General features: G+C 33.7%; 2 protein-coding genes across 2 annotated transcripts; both read right to left on the reverse strand.

Moving 5' to 3' along the window:
- Window positions 1-1,270: 1,270 nt before the first annotated feature.
- On the reverse strand, window positions 1,271-3,093 carry LOC123210868 (cytochrome P450 71A1-like). Its single transcript, XM_044629359.1, has 2 exons — window positions 2,138-3,093; window positions 1,271-2,045 (listed from the first exon to the last, which is right to left on the reverse strand). Exons 1-2 carry the CDS (start codon window positions 3,053-3,055, stop codon window positions 1,434-1,436), a joined length of 1,530 nt encoding a protein of 509 aa, XP_044485294.1. The 5' UTR covers window positions 3,056-3,093; the 3' UTR covers window positions 1,271-1,433.
- Window positions 3,094-15,242: 12,149 nt separating this feature from the next.
- On the reverse strand, window positions 15,243-17,069 carry LOC123210269 (cytochrome P450 71A1-like). The gene is made up of 2 exons (XM_044628530.1): window positions 16,122-17,069; window positions 15,243-16,031 (listed from the first exon to the last, which is right to left on the reverse strand). The coding sequence occupies exons 1-2, from the start codon at window positions 17,037-17,039 to the stop codon at window positions 15,420-15,422; spliced, it is 1,530 nt and encodes a 509-aa protein (XP_044484465.1). The 5' UTR covers window positions 17,040-17,069; the 3' UTR covers window positions 15,243-15,419.
- Window positions 17,070-17,583: the final 514 nt, after the last annotated feature.

The raw sequence follows: 17,583 nt of genomic DNA on the forward strand, positions 1-17,583 counted from the left end.
TGAAAATAAATTATTACTATATTTGATAAAATTTGATAAAAATAAGTATGTATAAATAATTATTGTGTTTGGTTAGAGATAATAAAAAGAATACTATTATATTAATTTATTTAAATATTCTCTGGTATAATTATTTAAAATATTTTTATATTATTTGTTATATTAATTAAAAATAAAAATATTTTACCTTAAAAACTTAATAAATAAATATATAGTTATAATAAAATTAAAATTACTTTATTAATATTTTAATACTTAATTAAAATTATCTTCTATATTATAATTATACTATTATTATTATAATAAAAAATTATCAAAAATTTTTATTATTTGTAAATTAAATAAAATAATATAAATTATCCCGACAATTTTGAGTGATTCGAATACCGTAAAAGTTACGTCCATGTTGAAACTCAAATTCATTTTTAATTAATATCTTGAAAAGGATATTGACACATAAATTCAAAATTTTAAGGCTAAATTATCTAAGTAGTGGGGCGCACTAGCTAGTTTAATTTGACTATATATATGATGCAAAGTCAACTTAAAATGGACCTTGGCCTTTGGTGAGGTTAAGGTGCTGTGCTTTAATCACCACTCATCATAAAATTTTATTGATATAATTTGATGGGTACTTACTTGATTGAGATTTATTTGTTTAATATCCTTTTAGATGTAGGAATTGTCTTTTTCCTGGGTTACACATTTAATTTGTAATTTCCCATTTTCAATTATGCTTTTCTTATTTGTTGTTATTATCTTCATCCATAGTCTAATTAATATGTCGTCATCACCTTATCATATAATAAAATATTTATTAATTTTTATATGAGCAATGAAATATATAATTAGTTTTGAATATTTAATTAGATACTTAGGTAATATATTATTATATAATTGAATATTATTTTATTATTAATTAGGAATCAATTAATTACATAATGACATATTATATAAATATATAATTGAGATTCAATACTAAATATATATGGTTTTATTATTTTTAGATAATGAAATCTACGAAGATAATAGTAGATGTCACGTATTATTAAAATTTTCTCTGCTAGTGATAGACTTAAGAAATTAAGGGTGGTCAACTGACTTATCTCAAGTCTGAGAAAATAATAATTTTATATACATAATATATGGATATAACTCTTAAAATTTTATAATCTTATTATTATTTTTTAATGACTATTCAGATTTCATGCGGTGTATCCAACTTGCAAAGTTTAACTTGTTGCTATTTTAATATATGAAAACAGTCGCGAAAGAAATCTTTTTCAAACTTTATATTTTATTTACCAAAATAACATGCTTGATAGAAAACCAGTCCATCTTACAATAATAGTACATTCTTCACTAAGAAAAAGGAAAAAAAAAAAAGAGCCTAAAATTACATAAATTAAGCATAAAAGCCATAGATAAAATTATCAAGGAGAGTAGAGACTCGGCACAAGATAAAGAGGAACTTTCCGATGGATGGTTAAGCCATCAGTCTCAGTCATATCCAGTTTGTCTTCAGTTAAACCTGCAGACAACTTCCAGTCAAACCAATACAAAAGGTTTGCAGTTACATATTCAACAACTGCAACTCCAAATAGCATCCCAGGACAACCTCTTCTCCCTGCACCAAATGGGATGAACTGAAAGTGTTGACCTCTGAAATCAACCGGATTGTTCATAAACCTCTCTGGAATAAACTCTATTGGTCTGTCCCAATATTTCGGGTTCCTTTGAATTGCCCATGCATTAACATACACTCTAGTATTTGCAGGAATTTCATAACCTCCAATTTTCACTCTTTCTGTTGTTTCTCGTCCAGCCAGAAGAGGAACTATTGCACGTAACCTTAGACTTTCTTTGATAACACATTTCATATATTCCATCTTCTCAATGTCATCCGCATCAATCTTTGATTTCTTCCCCACTACAGTTCTTACCTCTTGTTGTGCTTTCTTCAATAGACTAGGGTTTTTCACAAGTTCTGCCATTATCCATTCTAAAGTTGTTGCAGTTGTATCAGATCCACCAACATACATATCCTGAAACAAAAAAAATTATAAGAAAGCTTTAATACTATGTGTGGTGCGTGCGCTTGAATGAAAAGAGAGAAGGAAAGAGAGAAATTAATAACTGTAAGGATCGCTTTAAGGTTGTCTCTATTGAGCTCCTCAAACGTGCCATCCTTCTTAAGTTGGAGGAGAATATCCACGAAGTCTTTCTTGTCAGATTGTTTACCTTTACCGTCTCTTTCTTCTATCATGTGTTCTTCAATCACCTCATCAAGAAAAGCGTCTAATTTCTTAGAAGTTGTCTTCAAACGACCAATTAGTCCCGTCGTAACGTCTACCCATCCAAAAGACGGAAACATATCTCCAACACAGAAGGATGCAAATTGTGTCATCAGTTTCTTTGTTATCTCCCCAAACTTGCTCTTACCATTTTCTTCTTCAGCTCTCCTACCAAAAATGCAACGGGTTGTTATATTGTCTGCAACGCCTACCAGCATCGCACTTAAATTAACAGAACCTCCATTGTCACAAGAACCGCGAATTTTATTCATCAAAACGGCAACTTCCTCTTCTCTAACATATTGAAATGATTGCACTCTTTTGATACTCAAAAGTTCAAGAACACAAAGCTTCCTGAGTTGTCTCCAATACTCACCATAAGGCGTGAAACCAAGATCAGTGCAATTATAAAGGAAAATTTTTGCCGTTGTGAGTCTGGGGCGGTTGAGGAAACTGATATCTTGAGTCTTCATCATTTCTCTAGCCATCTCAGGTGATGAAACAATGAGAGCCGGAGCTTGACCGAAGTGTACAAGCATCAAAGGGCCATACTTCTTCGACAGACCTTCGAGAGTGCGATGGAGGAGAGGGCCTAGCAGCTGATGAAGATTGCCTATTATGGGTAGCTTTGGTGGGGATGGAGGCAAGTTGAGGTTTCTCCTTCTGTTGAGTTTAAGCAACACAAGAACAGAAAGGAGAAGGAGAAGGCAAAGACATAAAGGGGTTTGCGTTAAGAAAGATGCCAGCGGAGCCATTGCCATTTCAAGAATTACTCGTGGGACTGAGAAACATAACCTTGAATCTTTATATAGAGGAATTATTGATTTTGTGCATGACTTTTCTTTTTTTTTTTTAATAGTCAACGACAATTTGATTTATTTTAGATATTTTTTTTAATTGTCTAAATAATTGTTTTGATTTATGCTCCGAATAATTGACATATAATTTGTTCACAATTTTGTATGTCTCACTATTGTAGCTTAAGAGGAATTTTTATGGGCATATTAGGATTCAGTTGTTTTTTAAATTTCTGGTTTTAATTTATGTTTAATTTAACATAATAAAAACAATTAATTATCCATCCAACCCAGCAGTGACTGACTGCTGGCTCCATATTTTAAAGGCAGAAAGACTTATTCTCGCCCATTACTCAAATTTACTAATATCTTCTTCATATGGTAATAAAAGTATTAAATGTTGTTATTATATGAAGTAATATTAGAAAATAAAATTGTATTTCCTTTCTCTAATTTAATTTTGAAAACTTATTTTTTTAATTTAGTTTTAAAAACTAACTTTTTTTTTTTCTGTTAGTGTTTTTTTAATTAGTCATTACAGCTGGCACCCTCATCTTTCAAAAAGTTATGATTATACCCCTACAATTGTATTTTCTCTTTTGGGTAACCCCCACATAATTGCATTGTTTCCATCTTTCTAGCACCCTCCCTTCCGGTAAATTTTTGGCATGAATAGATATAGAAGCAATCAGATCAAGAAACAAGGTCAAGATTCAGACTGAAAAAACAAAAGTAAACAAAGGAAAGAGAAAAATGAACAGTGGGCATCTGTTTTTGATTACTTTCAGTTAACAACTCAAGTCAACATTGGTTTAGTTACATATACATGCAACTCAAAACTCTAGCAATACAAACAGTATCCAACAATATGTGCTACTCAGCAATACAAACAGTAATCACAACTCCTAACTCTAGCATAACTGTACTTCTGCATAACAACACTTCTGCTCAGACAACAACTACAGCCATAACTCCTGCACAACAACAAATTACTTCTGCTCACACAGCAAATACAACCATAACTCCTGCACAACAACAAATTACTCTTGCTCACACAGCAATAACAACCTCACAACCATACTCCTGCACAATCGGCAAAATACTCCTATTCATAGTAAAATCTGCAACACATGCATCAAACACTTCTGCTCATACAATAACAGTAGCATATGCCACTCAACAAAATATACCAAAACACTTCTTTAACAGGGTAACCAAACTCTTCTTCTCACACAGTAATATCACCTTTGCACTTCAGCATCAGAAATCAGAAATTCTTTTTAGACATTAATGCCAGCAGTATATTCCACACACAGCTAACCTTCACACACCAACTCCTTAACACTTTTCACTACATATTTAGAATTACCATATGAAGTCACACCAGCATGCTAGACAAGAAAAAATATAATAATAAAAGTAAAGAGATGAAGCAGAAAAACTCTTGGTGTAGAACTACTAAAGACTGTTTGTTCTTGTCTGAGAGTGCTAGGAATCGTCCAAGGTTGCATAGAGTGAGAGCTTCTCTCAGAGTCGCAAACTGCCCAGCAGCCAGTGGTTTTGTCAGTACATCTGCTATCCGAAATTCTGTGGGTATATACTGAATTGACGGCTATTTCCCACGGACTTGCTCTTTGATGTAATGTGCATCAATCTCTATGTGCTTGGTTCTTGAATGATAAGTGGGATTGGATGTCAAGGATTTTGCACTTTGGTTGTCAGACCATAATACTGGAGGAGCTGAAAATTGCATGCCTAACTCACCAAACAGACTTCTTACCCAAGCTATTTCAGTGGCCGTTTAAGATAAAGCCCTGTATTCTGCTTCTGTAGAGGACAAAGCAACCGCTCTTTGCTTCCTAGAGCTCCACTGAATCAAATTTGTTCCAAGAAAGATTCATTTGCTTCAGTTGCCCGTGGAGTTTTTGAAGGGTTGGTGAAAGCACTAAGTCTTGCCGAAGAGAACCCAGGTGATCCTCATCAATCTACGACCAGGGTGCCTGTCCGATGTGCTTGTCCTGATGCAGATGATAGAAGAAATGGTGTGGAATACCTTGTTACATATCCTGTTATAGAGGATGATAACGCAGATTTAATTGCTGCAAAATTTGGAGTGCCTGAAACCATGATATGGGAGGCTAATAAATTAGAATCGTTTTCAACCATATTTCCTGGAACAACACTGCTTATTCCAACAAAGGATGTTTCCTTTGTGAACTCGGTTATCAATGCCGATCCTCCCCATTTTTGCCGCCCGGTAATTATTTGTCAATAAAAAAATTCAACATATCGGCTAATTAACACATGTTCAGCTTTTGCAGTTGCAAATGATTTTCCTGGGCAACTCCTCCCTCTACCAAATGGTATAAATTGCAAGTCTTGGCCTTTGAAATAATCAACCAGGTCATTTTCAACCCTGTCCCAACACTTCGGACCCCTTTGAATAGGCTATGTATTGATCAACACTCTAGTCTTCAGTAACTCTCATGCTGTGTCTGCAGATGAAACAATGAGAGTTTGAGCACTGCCCAACCATATTTCTTGGATAGATTTTGCAGAGAACGGTGAGTTAAGGGTGCCTAGCTGATGTAAATTTCCTATTGTTGGAGGCAAATTCAGTTTGAAACATCAATTGAGCTCAACTAAATAACAAAAAAGGGAGACGATGAGAAAAAAGAAAAGAATATAAGATGGCAATGAAGACAGTTGTATCCATAATTTTCCGCCATTACAAAAGAAAGAAATGTTTATCAATTTTAGTAGTGTTTGTTGTAATGGCAATGATTTGTGTATACAATTTTGGTATTAAACGTTAGTTATCTTTAATTAAAATTAATCTAATTATATAATTACCCATTATTTATATACTTAAATTCTGTAAAAAAATATATATTCACGTAAATTTATTGTTGCAATAAATAGGCGGGGGAGAGGCACCATGCACTTATATTTGTGAAAAATTGGACCGGGCTCTTCACCATGTCAAAGGCCAATTCAGTTATTAAAACACAATCTAGCCTAGTTCCTGTTGGGCCAATCTAGGCATTGTATTACGTAAAACTGTAAAAGAATCTAAACACAACCACCGCGCCCACGCACACCTCCCTCACCCCCCCCCCCCCCCGTGTTATGTATTAACCAAACTCAAAGCTAAAGCCGAGGTATGCAGCCTGGCCTGGACCGGGGTAAATTCGACTGAATCCCAGTTCAGAATTGTATGGACTAGTATATTCTCAGTTGAAATCTCACAAATTAGTGCGGTTTTAATAGAGAATTGCGCTAATTAATGTGATTATTGTATTTTACAAGTAAAACAGTACTATAATTAGAATATCCATATTTATAATATACAAATAAAACAATAATGCAATTAAAAGGTAATTAATATTAAAATATTTTTGAGTTGATGATACTAATAATATGTTATAAATTTTATTTAATTAGAATAAAATATTGAAAGAAAGACGAAGGAAAGATGATACATCTATGCCCTTTGATCATTTCCATCTGGGTAAGCTGGAAAGTAATGGGAAAATGTCCATTGGGTTTGAATGAAAACGGTATATGTTGAGGTGCCAATGCTAGAGCAATAAGATTATATATATAATTTTATATTTAAATAATAATATATCATTTTATGATTAAGTATTATATATAAAATTATATATAAAAATTATTCTAATGATACTCATCTTTCTAAAATATTGATTGATAATGACGTGGGTGGATGACAAATTTACTTTTTTCCTTTTGTGGCTATGGTTAAGTAACGTAGGCCACATTTTTTTTTTAATTATGGAAAGCAATAAGCGAGGAGGCCCAGTAGAGTAGTGCAGTGGTTGAATCAGTGAAAGAACTGGGAGTAGTATTTTTGTTTTTTTCCTTTTCGAAAACGAATAGACTTAAGAATTACCGCAACAATGGGAACACAAAGGACAATTGAAGCTGGATCCAATTTTTGAAAAGCAAATGAAGCATGGTGAGTCCGATGGTCCTGAATTTTCACGTGCTGTGTTGCCTTTATTTTTTTATCAGTATTGAGACAAAGGAAGCTCTATGTGCCTTGTGTACGTAACTCATGATGATCATAGCAGATTGATTTCATATTTTTATTAGTTTAAAAGACTAGTCCAATGGACACGATGAGTGCAAAAATGAGCTCATAAATATCAGAAATAGTCCAGAATTCGCACTTGACCACTTCGGCGGACATGAAAACAATGAATGCTTAAATGCGTTTATATTATAATAATGTAGCAAAGGTCAAGTGAATTGACATACGAAGCCTCTACACTTCCACTAAAAGACAGTCGGTTATGAAAATTATTCCCTCGTCCCTCCATCCCAAACAAACAAACAAACAAACAAACAAACCTGTCTTTCTCACATTGATGGAATGTTAATTGCTACATAATTATTGTTTTAGATATTTAATATAGGGAAATTTTAAAAAATAGCCAAAATGCCCTCCCATTAAGCCAAAATGCCCAAAAACACTATTTCTAAGCCAAAATGCCCAAAATTACTGTTTCAAAAAAAAAAGCCTATGAATTTTTTTAAATACCAAAATTATCCTTCCTCTCATATTTATATAACTTCCTCACTCACTATAAGGTTAAATGTAATTTAGAATAAATATAGAGGATTTTTGGATATTTTACATTATAAAGGCATTTTCATATTTATTTATATATTTCATTACTTTTTCTAAAATGTCAAAAATACCCTTCCCCTCATCTATATAAACCCTCCTCACTCATTTTATTTCTACACACTTCTCATATCACTCAAACATTCACTCTCATTTTCATTTTTTTTTCAACATCAATTAGTAAGGATTCGTTCGGACGAAGAAAGTTCGTATTTTTGAATTCGACTCGAAAAAATACTATTCATCAAAAAAAGGTATTTATGTTAATCTTACCCTAAAACTTCATTTTATTTATTAAGTATAGTTTTTATGTCGTAATATGGAGGTTAAATGCAATATTTGACAAGTGTAGGGGGTTAAAATAAGTTAGGATAAATATAGGGGTTTTTGGATATTTTACATTGTTATGGGGGTTTTAGATATTTTACAATATATACAGGATTTATATAACATGTTAAAAATATATAGGGATTGCTTTGATACAATACGACATACAAGGGTGTCAAATGAAATGTTATTAAAATTAGGGCGTATTTTCATATTAAACATTGTAGGCGCATTATAATTAAAATTATAGGTTTTTTCGAGTTTCACCGCTTTAGGATATATCAATGCACATTTTTGTTATTTCTGAAGAATTTTTCGATTGTTGTCATTCTATGGTATTTCAACTTTTAGGATTCAAATTTCAGTTTTGTTTTTTTGAATTTCACAGTTTTAACATATATCAACTCGTATTTTTCAGATTTTTTTAGAATTATTTGATTATTACCATTCTAGGGTATTTCAATTTTTAGAATTCGAATTTAAGCTAAGTTTTTTTTGAATTTTATCGTTTTAGGATATATCCACTAGTATTTTTCAGATTTCTGCAGAAATATTTTATTATTGACATTTTAAAGTAATTCAAAGTATAGAATTTGAATATCTATTTCAAAGTATAGATATTATAAAAACGTTTTAAATAGAACGTTACAAACAGATAGATGCATTTTGATATAAGATAACATACGAAAGTGTTATATAAATTGTTAAATAATCATAGGGGGATAAATAATATATTAGAAAAATATGAGGAGTTTTTTTTAATTATTAATAATTGTACGGCTGATTTACATAGTTATTATTGATTTTTTTTTTATACCTGAATAATTATCTTCAAAAACTTGTCATTGCAGGATTGATATTTAAAATTGAGGGTTATGCATCGGTTCGTTACCAGGGAGAATGGATTCAAGGTCGTAACAACACAATGAAATATGTTGGAGGAGCCAAACAATTGATTAAAATCCCTTATAGAACAACATTCGAGGGATTTATTCAGCTTTTGACGGAGTATTGCAGTATTGATCCAATGAAAAACTACATTCAAGTATCAATGAAGCCAAGAAAAATTGAGTTCGACTGTCCCATCCAGATCCAAAATGATGAAGATGTGCAAGGTCTTCTTGATATGTCCCAGTACTTTCAGGAATGTATTCCTGTTTTTGTTACATGTACCCCAATTGAAGGGCAGAAGGAAGAAGATGAAGATGAAGATGAAGATAAAGATGAAGATGAAAAAGAAAGCAGTTGGGTCAAAAAAGAATACGATTTGGAAAAGTTGATTGATTTCAGTAATGACCCATTATATATTGCAAACTCATAGGCTCATGGAGAAAAAGATATAGTTCCCTATTGGGGTGACTTCGATGGAAATGATATGCCCGACATTCCTTCAGACGATATAGAACCTGAGTATATGGCATCAGTAACCGAGGGTATGGATAGTTTACGGCTTGAAGATCCTACTTCAGGTGGTGGAAATTATTCTGGGCCATTTTTTGACAATGTCCCCACTGATCCATTTAGGTGGCTTCCTGATTTTCCTCCACAACCATCAGCATCATCAAGTGATTCCAAATCAATCCGAGAGGAGAATGGGGTCAAGATTGGTGATATTTTTCACAGTAAAGTCCAATTGATTGACGTCATGAGACAATTCGCCTTACTTAAAGGATTTCAATTTGGTGTCAAAAAGTCTGACAAGAAACGATGGGAAATTCAATGCAAGGCTGAAAATTGTAAGTGGTATATACATGCAACCAAGTCCACTGTCCGTGATGTGTGGGGGATCAACTCTATGAATCCTACCCACACATGTTTAGTTGATCAAATCATGCCACATCACAGACAAGCTGGGGCCCGAGCTTTAGGTCAATTAATGAGATCAAAGTTTGTGATGATTGATCGAATTTATTGGCCTAAAGAAATAATTGTAGACATCGCCGACCGATATAAAATTGATATTTCCTACTCACAGGCTTGACGGGCAAGAAATTGGGTTATCAATTCATTGAGGGGTTCACCGGAGGAATCTTTTATGCTGTTATCAGATTATTGTTACAATCTACAACGTACTAATCCGGACACCGTTATTGCTATTAAAATAGACGATGAGCATCGATTTACAAATTTTTTCATGGCGTTAGGATGTTCCGTTCGTGCGTTTAGTCAATATTTTCGCCCCGTTATTTGCATTGACGCTGCTTTTCTTAAAGGTCGATATTTGGGGCATTTATTTATTGCGGTGGCTCTTGATGGTAATAATCAAATATACCCTATTGGTTTCGGTGTCGGCAAAAAAGAAGATCACGACACGTGGTGTTGGTTTCTTATGAGAATTAAAGAATGCCTCCTTGACCTCTCTGCGCTTGCAATAATCTCCGATCGACATCATGTTATCTACTCGGCAATGGTTGAAGTCTTTCCAGATGTCCACCATGGTTGTTGTTGTCATCACCTTCTGTGTAACATGCGGGCAAAGTATAAACGGGACTCAAAGGTATATTGTAAACAAGTAATTAAAGTTATAACAGTTTATCATTTTCAAACATTTTGCTTACAATGAGTTTTCATATTTTTTTCCCTCTTACAGGTCGCGGGTGCATATTGGAAAGCTGTTAAATCATACACAGAGTCTGAATTTAGTTCGATGATGCAATCTATTAACTCAATGAACCCCCAAGCTGGAGCTTATCTACGGGATGTCGGCTTTCACCGTTGGAGTAGAGCGTACTTTCCAGGGCATCGATATAATATCATGATCACAAATATTGCTGAGTCATTTAATGCCCTTGTCAGACATGCACGGGGCCTACCTATAACCATGCTCTTGGAGTTTATTCGTGGTACAATGCAATGATGGTTTTACGAGAGGAGAACCCATGCAAGTAAGTATCAAATCGATATTAATTAAAAGTTGTCTCATATACTTTTTTCCACTTTGTTAATCATATAACCAAATGTGTTCTTAATATTTTTTCTGAATTACAGGTGAATGTCATAACTTCTTCACCCCTTGGGCGGAAGATAAGATCAGTAATCGTCTTTCAAAGTCTGCAAGTTTGGATGTTCGACCGATTACACCTTCTCGATATCAGGTTGTTGGATTTGGTGGATTCATGGGTATTGTGGACTTTGGTGACATATCATGCACGTGTAGAAAGTTTCAGCTTTCACGTATTCCGTGCAAGCATGCCATTGCCGTTGCACGACATATGAGATTGACGAATGTGCACGCATGGGTTCATCCATTCTTCCGCACCGATATTTATCGTACAATATATCAGGAACCAATCAATCCTCTTGAAAATCAACGTGATTGGTTACACTCACCGAAAGACAGAGTTATATTGCCCCCCGTCCTCGATAGTCGTTGTCCAGGTCATCTAGCAAATAGAAATCGACGTCCATCACAAGGAGAAATTGTTACACCGAGGATTTGCAATCGTTGCCATGAACCGGGGCATACACGAACCCAATGTAAATTCCCAGCACCGGTCCCGAGCTCTGCCCCCCAGCGTTCACATACAAAAGGCAAAGGAACGAGATCTTGACATGCTTATACTCAATTTTGTTTTTTATATGATTCTTCATTGTTGTACTTAAGGTTTATGTAACCGATGTATTTTTATTATTGTTTCAAATGTATAATTGTATTGTCATTTGATGTAATAAATTTAGTGTTACTTTATTTCAATATTCTTTATTTTCTCTAATTGTTTCAATTGTGTAAATGTTTTAGTAATTATACGTTTTTATTGTTTTTTCATGACAAGATTATTTAAAAAATGAACTCAAATACGATACACATCCATATATAGCCACAAATAAAGTATATCATACACATATAAACATACAAGTCCATATCTCGTAAAACGGTTAAATTCGAAAAAATGGAATTGAAATTCCAATTTTAAAAGTTGAAATAACCTAGAATGACAACAATCAAAAAATCCTTCAGAAATCTAAAGATAAGAGTCCATATCTCGTAAAACGGTGAAATCTGAAAAAACAGAATTGAAATTCGAATTCTAAAAGTTGAAAAACCCTAGAATGGAAACAATCGAAAAATCCTTCGAAAATCTGAAAAATACGAGTCCATATCTCGTAAAACGATTAAATTCAGAAAAATGGAATTGAAATTCTGATTTTAAAAGTTGAAATAACCTAGAATGGTAACAATCGAAAAATCCTTCAGAAATCTGAAGATAAGAGTCTATATCTCGTAAAACGGTGAAATCTAAAAAAACGGAATTGAAATTCAAATTCTAAAAGTTGAAAAACCCTAGAATGGAAACAATCGAAAGATCCTTCAGAAATCTGAAAAATACGAGTCCATATCTCGTAAAACGGTTAAATTCGAAAAAACGAAATTGAAATTCGAATTCTTAAAGTTGAAAAACTCTAGAATGGGAACAATCAAAAAATTCTTCAGAAATCTGAAAAATACGAGTCTATATCTCGTAAAACGGTTAAATTCGAAAAAATGGAACTGAAATTTCAATTTTAAAAGTTGAAATAACCTAGAATGACAGCAATCGAAAAATCCTTCGAAAATCTGAAAGATAAGAGTCCATATCTCGTAAAACAGTGAAATAAAAAAAAAACAGAATTGAAATTCGAATTCTAAAAGTTGAAAAACCCTAGAATGGAATCAATCAAAAAATCCTTCGAAAATCTGAAAAATACAAATCCATATCTCGTAAAACGGTTAAATTCGAAAAAACGAAATTGAAATTCGAATTCTTAAAGTTGAAAAACTCTAGAATGGGAATAATCGAAAAATCCTTCAGAAATCTGAAAAATATGAGTCCGTATCTCGTAAAATAGTGAAATCTGAAAAAACGGAATTGAAATTCGAATTCTAAAAGTTGAAAAACCCTAGAATGGGAACAATCGAAAAATCCTTCAAAAATCTGAAAAATACGAGTCTATATCTCGTAAAACGATGAAATTCGAAAAAATGAAATTGAAATTTGAATTCCAAAAGTTGAAAAACCCCAGAATAGAAACAATCAAAAAATCCTTCAGAAATCTGAAAAATACGAGTCCATATCTCGTAAAATGATGAAATTCGAAAAAACGGAATTGAAATTCGAATTCTAAAAGTTGAAAAACCCTAGAAAAGAAAAAACAGATATAAAATTCGAAAATTACACGATCAAAAACCCTAAATAAGAAAAATCTCAATTTACCTTCTAATGAAAACTCAAACTCTAAAAGGTCCACTGTGTTCTAAGGAATTTCCCCAGCTTCCAAATATTTTAAAAAAGCTACTTTACCCCCCTAAAAACAGCAATCTTGGCTGAACGTGGGATGCACAATTTGACATGGGAAACACTGTTCCCACGTCGGACTGCCGATCTCTTCGGCAGTCATTTTCGGCCAAATTTTGGCCGTTTCAGCCTCCGATTTTCACATAAATCAAATTTACACGTTGTCTAACATAAAACCCCTCAATCAATTCAACAAAAACAACCAAGAATCAAAACATTTTAAGCATTGTTCAAACCGTAAACCCTAAAATTTCAAACCGAAAAATCTCAATAATATGAGCAATAACTTGATCCAAACAAGATTACGGGAGATATACTAACCTTCTTTGCCATTTTCGGGTGCCGAAAATCAAGAAAATCGACGGAAATCAGATCGCCCGTGGGATGAACGTGGTGACGTGAAAATGTTTTGAAATTTGAGAGAAATGAACAGTAAATTCGCTAATATTAACGTGGGAAATAGGAATTTTGGTTGTTATATATATATGAACATTTTCGTAATTTTGCCAAACTCACGTTGACGTGACAACTATCAGAAAAACCCCACGTGGGCTAAGGATCTCCCACGTCCCCCCAATTGTTTTAAAAAGCTATTTTACCCCCCCCTAAATTAGGCTGAACGTGGGATTGATGATTTTGACGTGGGAAACACTGTTCCCGTCGGACTGCCGATCTCTTCGGCAGTCATTTTCGGCCAAATTTTGGTCGTTTCAGCCACCGATTTTCACATAAATCAAATCTACACGTTGTATAACACAAAACCCCTCAATTAATTCAACAAAAACAACTAAGAATCAAAACATTTTAAGCATTGTTCAAACCGTAAACCCTAAAATTTCAAACCGAAAAATCTCAATCAAATCTCAATAATATGAGCAATAACTTGATCCAAACAAGATTACGGGAGATGTGATAACATTATTTTCCATTTTCGGTTGCCAGAAAGCAAGAAAATCGACGAAAATGACATTTGCCGTGGGATGCGTTTAAAATTCGAATTTTCTTTGAATTATATAGTGAAAATTTGCTGTGTTTATATATGGGGGCATTTTCATCATTTCACAAAACCTAGGCATTTTTGCTTAAACCTGAATTTTTTAGATAATTTCGCTTAGACCCCTTTAATTTTTCCTAATTTTTAAAATTTCCCTTTAATATATATGGTAAATAGACTTTGATTTTAACTTTAATCATTTGGGATCAACAGAAAGGGTAAAAAGGGAAGAAAAGGCGGATAAAATCTGACAATTACAAAAATAACTAGGAATTAAATCATACAACCCAGAACAAAATAACACAGCATAATCACACGGTACAACATTTCAGTAGAATCCATAAATTTATGTATCCATTTCTCTCATCCAAATGAAGAAAGGACGGGCGGTATCTATAGAACTTATTGCCGGCCCTCAGTCAAGAAAAGTGGCTATTTTCCAAATCAAATGTCCAAGGCTTATTAATGCTTTCACATTATCTTTTGACTGAATTTTCTTTCACGTGGTGGAAAATCCACCATTTATAACATTGGAAAGGATCTTAGCTCATAAATTCAAAATTTTCAAGTTAAATAATTTACGTAGTGGGGCACACTAGCTAGCGTTATTTGGATACATATGATACAAATTCAACTCAAAATGGACTTTGGCCTTTGGTGAGGGTTAGGTTTTTTGTCTGAATCATCGCTTATCAGAAAATTTTATTGACATAATTTGATGAGTATGAGATTTATTTGTTTAATATCCGCTTAGGTGTAGTGTAGGAGTTGTTGTCTTTTTCCTAGGTTACACATTTAATTTGTATTCTCCCCATTTTCAAGTATGCTTTTGAAATATATGATCTTCTTGTTTGTTGTTATTATCTTGATAGTGTATCCAACCTATCAAGTTTAGCTCGCTGCTACTTAATATATGAAAACAGTTTCGGAAGAACTCTGTTTTCAAACTTTATAATGCTTGATAGAAAGTTAGCTAATCTTACAATAATAGTACATTCTTCCCTAAGAAGAATTAAAAAAAAAAAAAAAAAAAGACATGCCTAAAATTACATAAATTAAGCATAAAAGCCATAGATAAAATTATCAAGGAGAGTAGAGACTCGGCACAAGATGAAGAGGAACTTTCCGATGGATGGTTAAGCCACTAACCTCAATCATGTCCAGTTTGTCTTTAGTTAAACTTACAGGCAACTTCCAGTCAAACCAGTACAAAAGGTTTGCAGTCACATACTCAATAACAGCAACACCAAATAGCATCCCAGGACAACCTCTTCTCCCGGCACCAAATGGGATGAACTGAAAGTGTTGACCTTGGAAATCAACCGAGTTGTTCATAAACCTCTCTGGAATAAACTCTACTGATCTGTCCCAATATTTTGGGTCTCTTTGAATTGCCCATGCATTAGCATACACTCTAGTGTTTGCAGGAATTTCATAACCTCCCATTTTCACTCTTTCTGTTGTTTCTCGTCCACCCAGAAGAGGAGCTACTGCATGTAACCTCAGAGTTTCTTTGATAACACATTTCACATACTCCATCTTCTCGATGTCATTCACATCAATCTTTGATTTGTTCCCCACTACAGTTCTTACCTCTTGTTGCGCTCTCTTCAATAGACTAGGATTTTTCACAAGTTCTGTCATCATCCATTCTAAAGTTGTTGCAGTTGTATCAGATCCACCCAAATACATATCCTAAAACAACGAAATTACAATAAAGTTATAGCACTATACGTGGTGCGTGCGCTTGAATGAAAAGAGAGAGGAAAGAGAGAAATTAATAACTATAAGGATCCCTTTAAGGTTGTCTTTACTGAGCTCCTCAAACGTGCCATCCTTCTTAAGTTGGAGGAGAATATCGACAAAGTCTTTCTTGTCATACTGTTTACCTTTACCATTTCTTTCTTCTATCCTGTGTTCTTCGATCACCTCATCAAGAAAAGCATCTAGTTCCTTAAAAGTTGCCTTCAAACGACCAATCAGTCCCGTTGCAACGTCGACCCATCCGAAAGATGGAAACATATCTCCAACACAGAAGGATGCCATTTGTGCCATCAGTTTCTTTGCTATCTCCCCAAACTTGCTCTTACCATTTTCTTCTTCAGCTCTCCTACCAAGAATGCAGCGGGTTGCTATATTGTCCGAAACGCCTACTAGCATCGCACTTAAATTAACAGAACCTCCATTGTAACAAGAAGAACGAATTTTATTCATCAAAACGGCAACTTCCTCTTCTCTAACATATTGAAATGATTGCACTCTTTTGATACTCAAAAGTTCAAGAACACAAAGCTTCCTAAGTTGTCTCCAGTACTCACCATAAGGCGTGAAACCAAGATCAGTGCAATTATAAAGGAAAATTTTTGCCGTTGTGAGTCTGGGGCGGTTGAGGAAACTGATTTCTTGAGTCTTCATCATTTCTCTAGCCATCTCAGGTGATGAAACAATGAGAGCCGGAGTTTGACCGAAGTGTACAAGCATCAAAGGGCCATACTTCTTCGACAGGCCTTCGAGAGTGCGATGGAGGAGAGGGCCTAGCAGCTGGTGAAGATTGCCGATTATGGGTAGCTTTGGTGGGGATGGAGGCAAGTTGAGGTTTCTCCTTCTCACGAGTTTAAGCCACACAAGAACAGAAAGGAGAAGGAGAATGCAAAGACATAAAGGGGTTTGTATTGAGAAAGATACCAGCGGAGCCATTTCCATTTCAAGAATTACTCGTGGGACTGAGAAACACAATTATTTTATTTAGTGAGTGAATAAATAATTAAATTTTTTTTACAGTGGAGGATCTTTCAATTCATATCACGAATCTATCAGTACTATTACAAAATTAAGTAGGGAAAAAGCAAAAGGATTTTGTTTTTATTTTATTTTTTAATTCAACATAACAAAAATAATTAATTATCCATCCAACCCAGGAGTGACTGCTGGCTCCGTATTTTAAAGGCAGAAAGACTTGTTCTCCAGAAGGTTTAGTTCACTGAAAAAATCTTATTCAAATATTTATCCTTAAATCAAATTTGTTAATATCTTTTGATAATAATAAGGGTTTAATTGTTAGTGGATTAAGTAATATTAAAAATAAAATTGTATCTTTGTTTTTTAGTTTAATTTTAAAAGCACATATTTTCTTTAACTTAATTTTAAAAATTAATATTTTCTTTGGTTAAAGTTTTTTTTATTAGTTATTACAACATTTCTTAATTAGTATTTTGACAAAGACTTTAAGATGCTTTTAGACCTCGTG

The sequence above is a fragment of the Mangifera indica genome, chromosome 3 (genome assembly GCF_011075055.1).
Source record: "Mangifera indica cultivar Alphonso chromosome 3, CATAS_Mindica_2.1, whole genome shotgun sequence".
Lineage (NCBI taxonomy): Eukaryota > Viridiplantae > Streptophyta > Magnoliopsida > Sapindales > Anacardiaceae > Mangifera > Mangifera indica.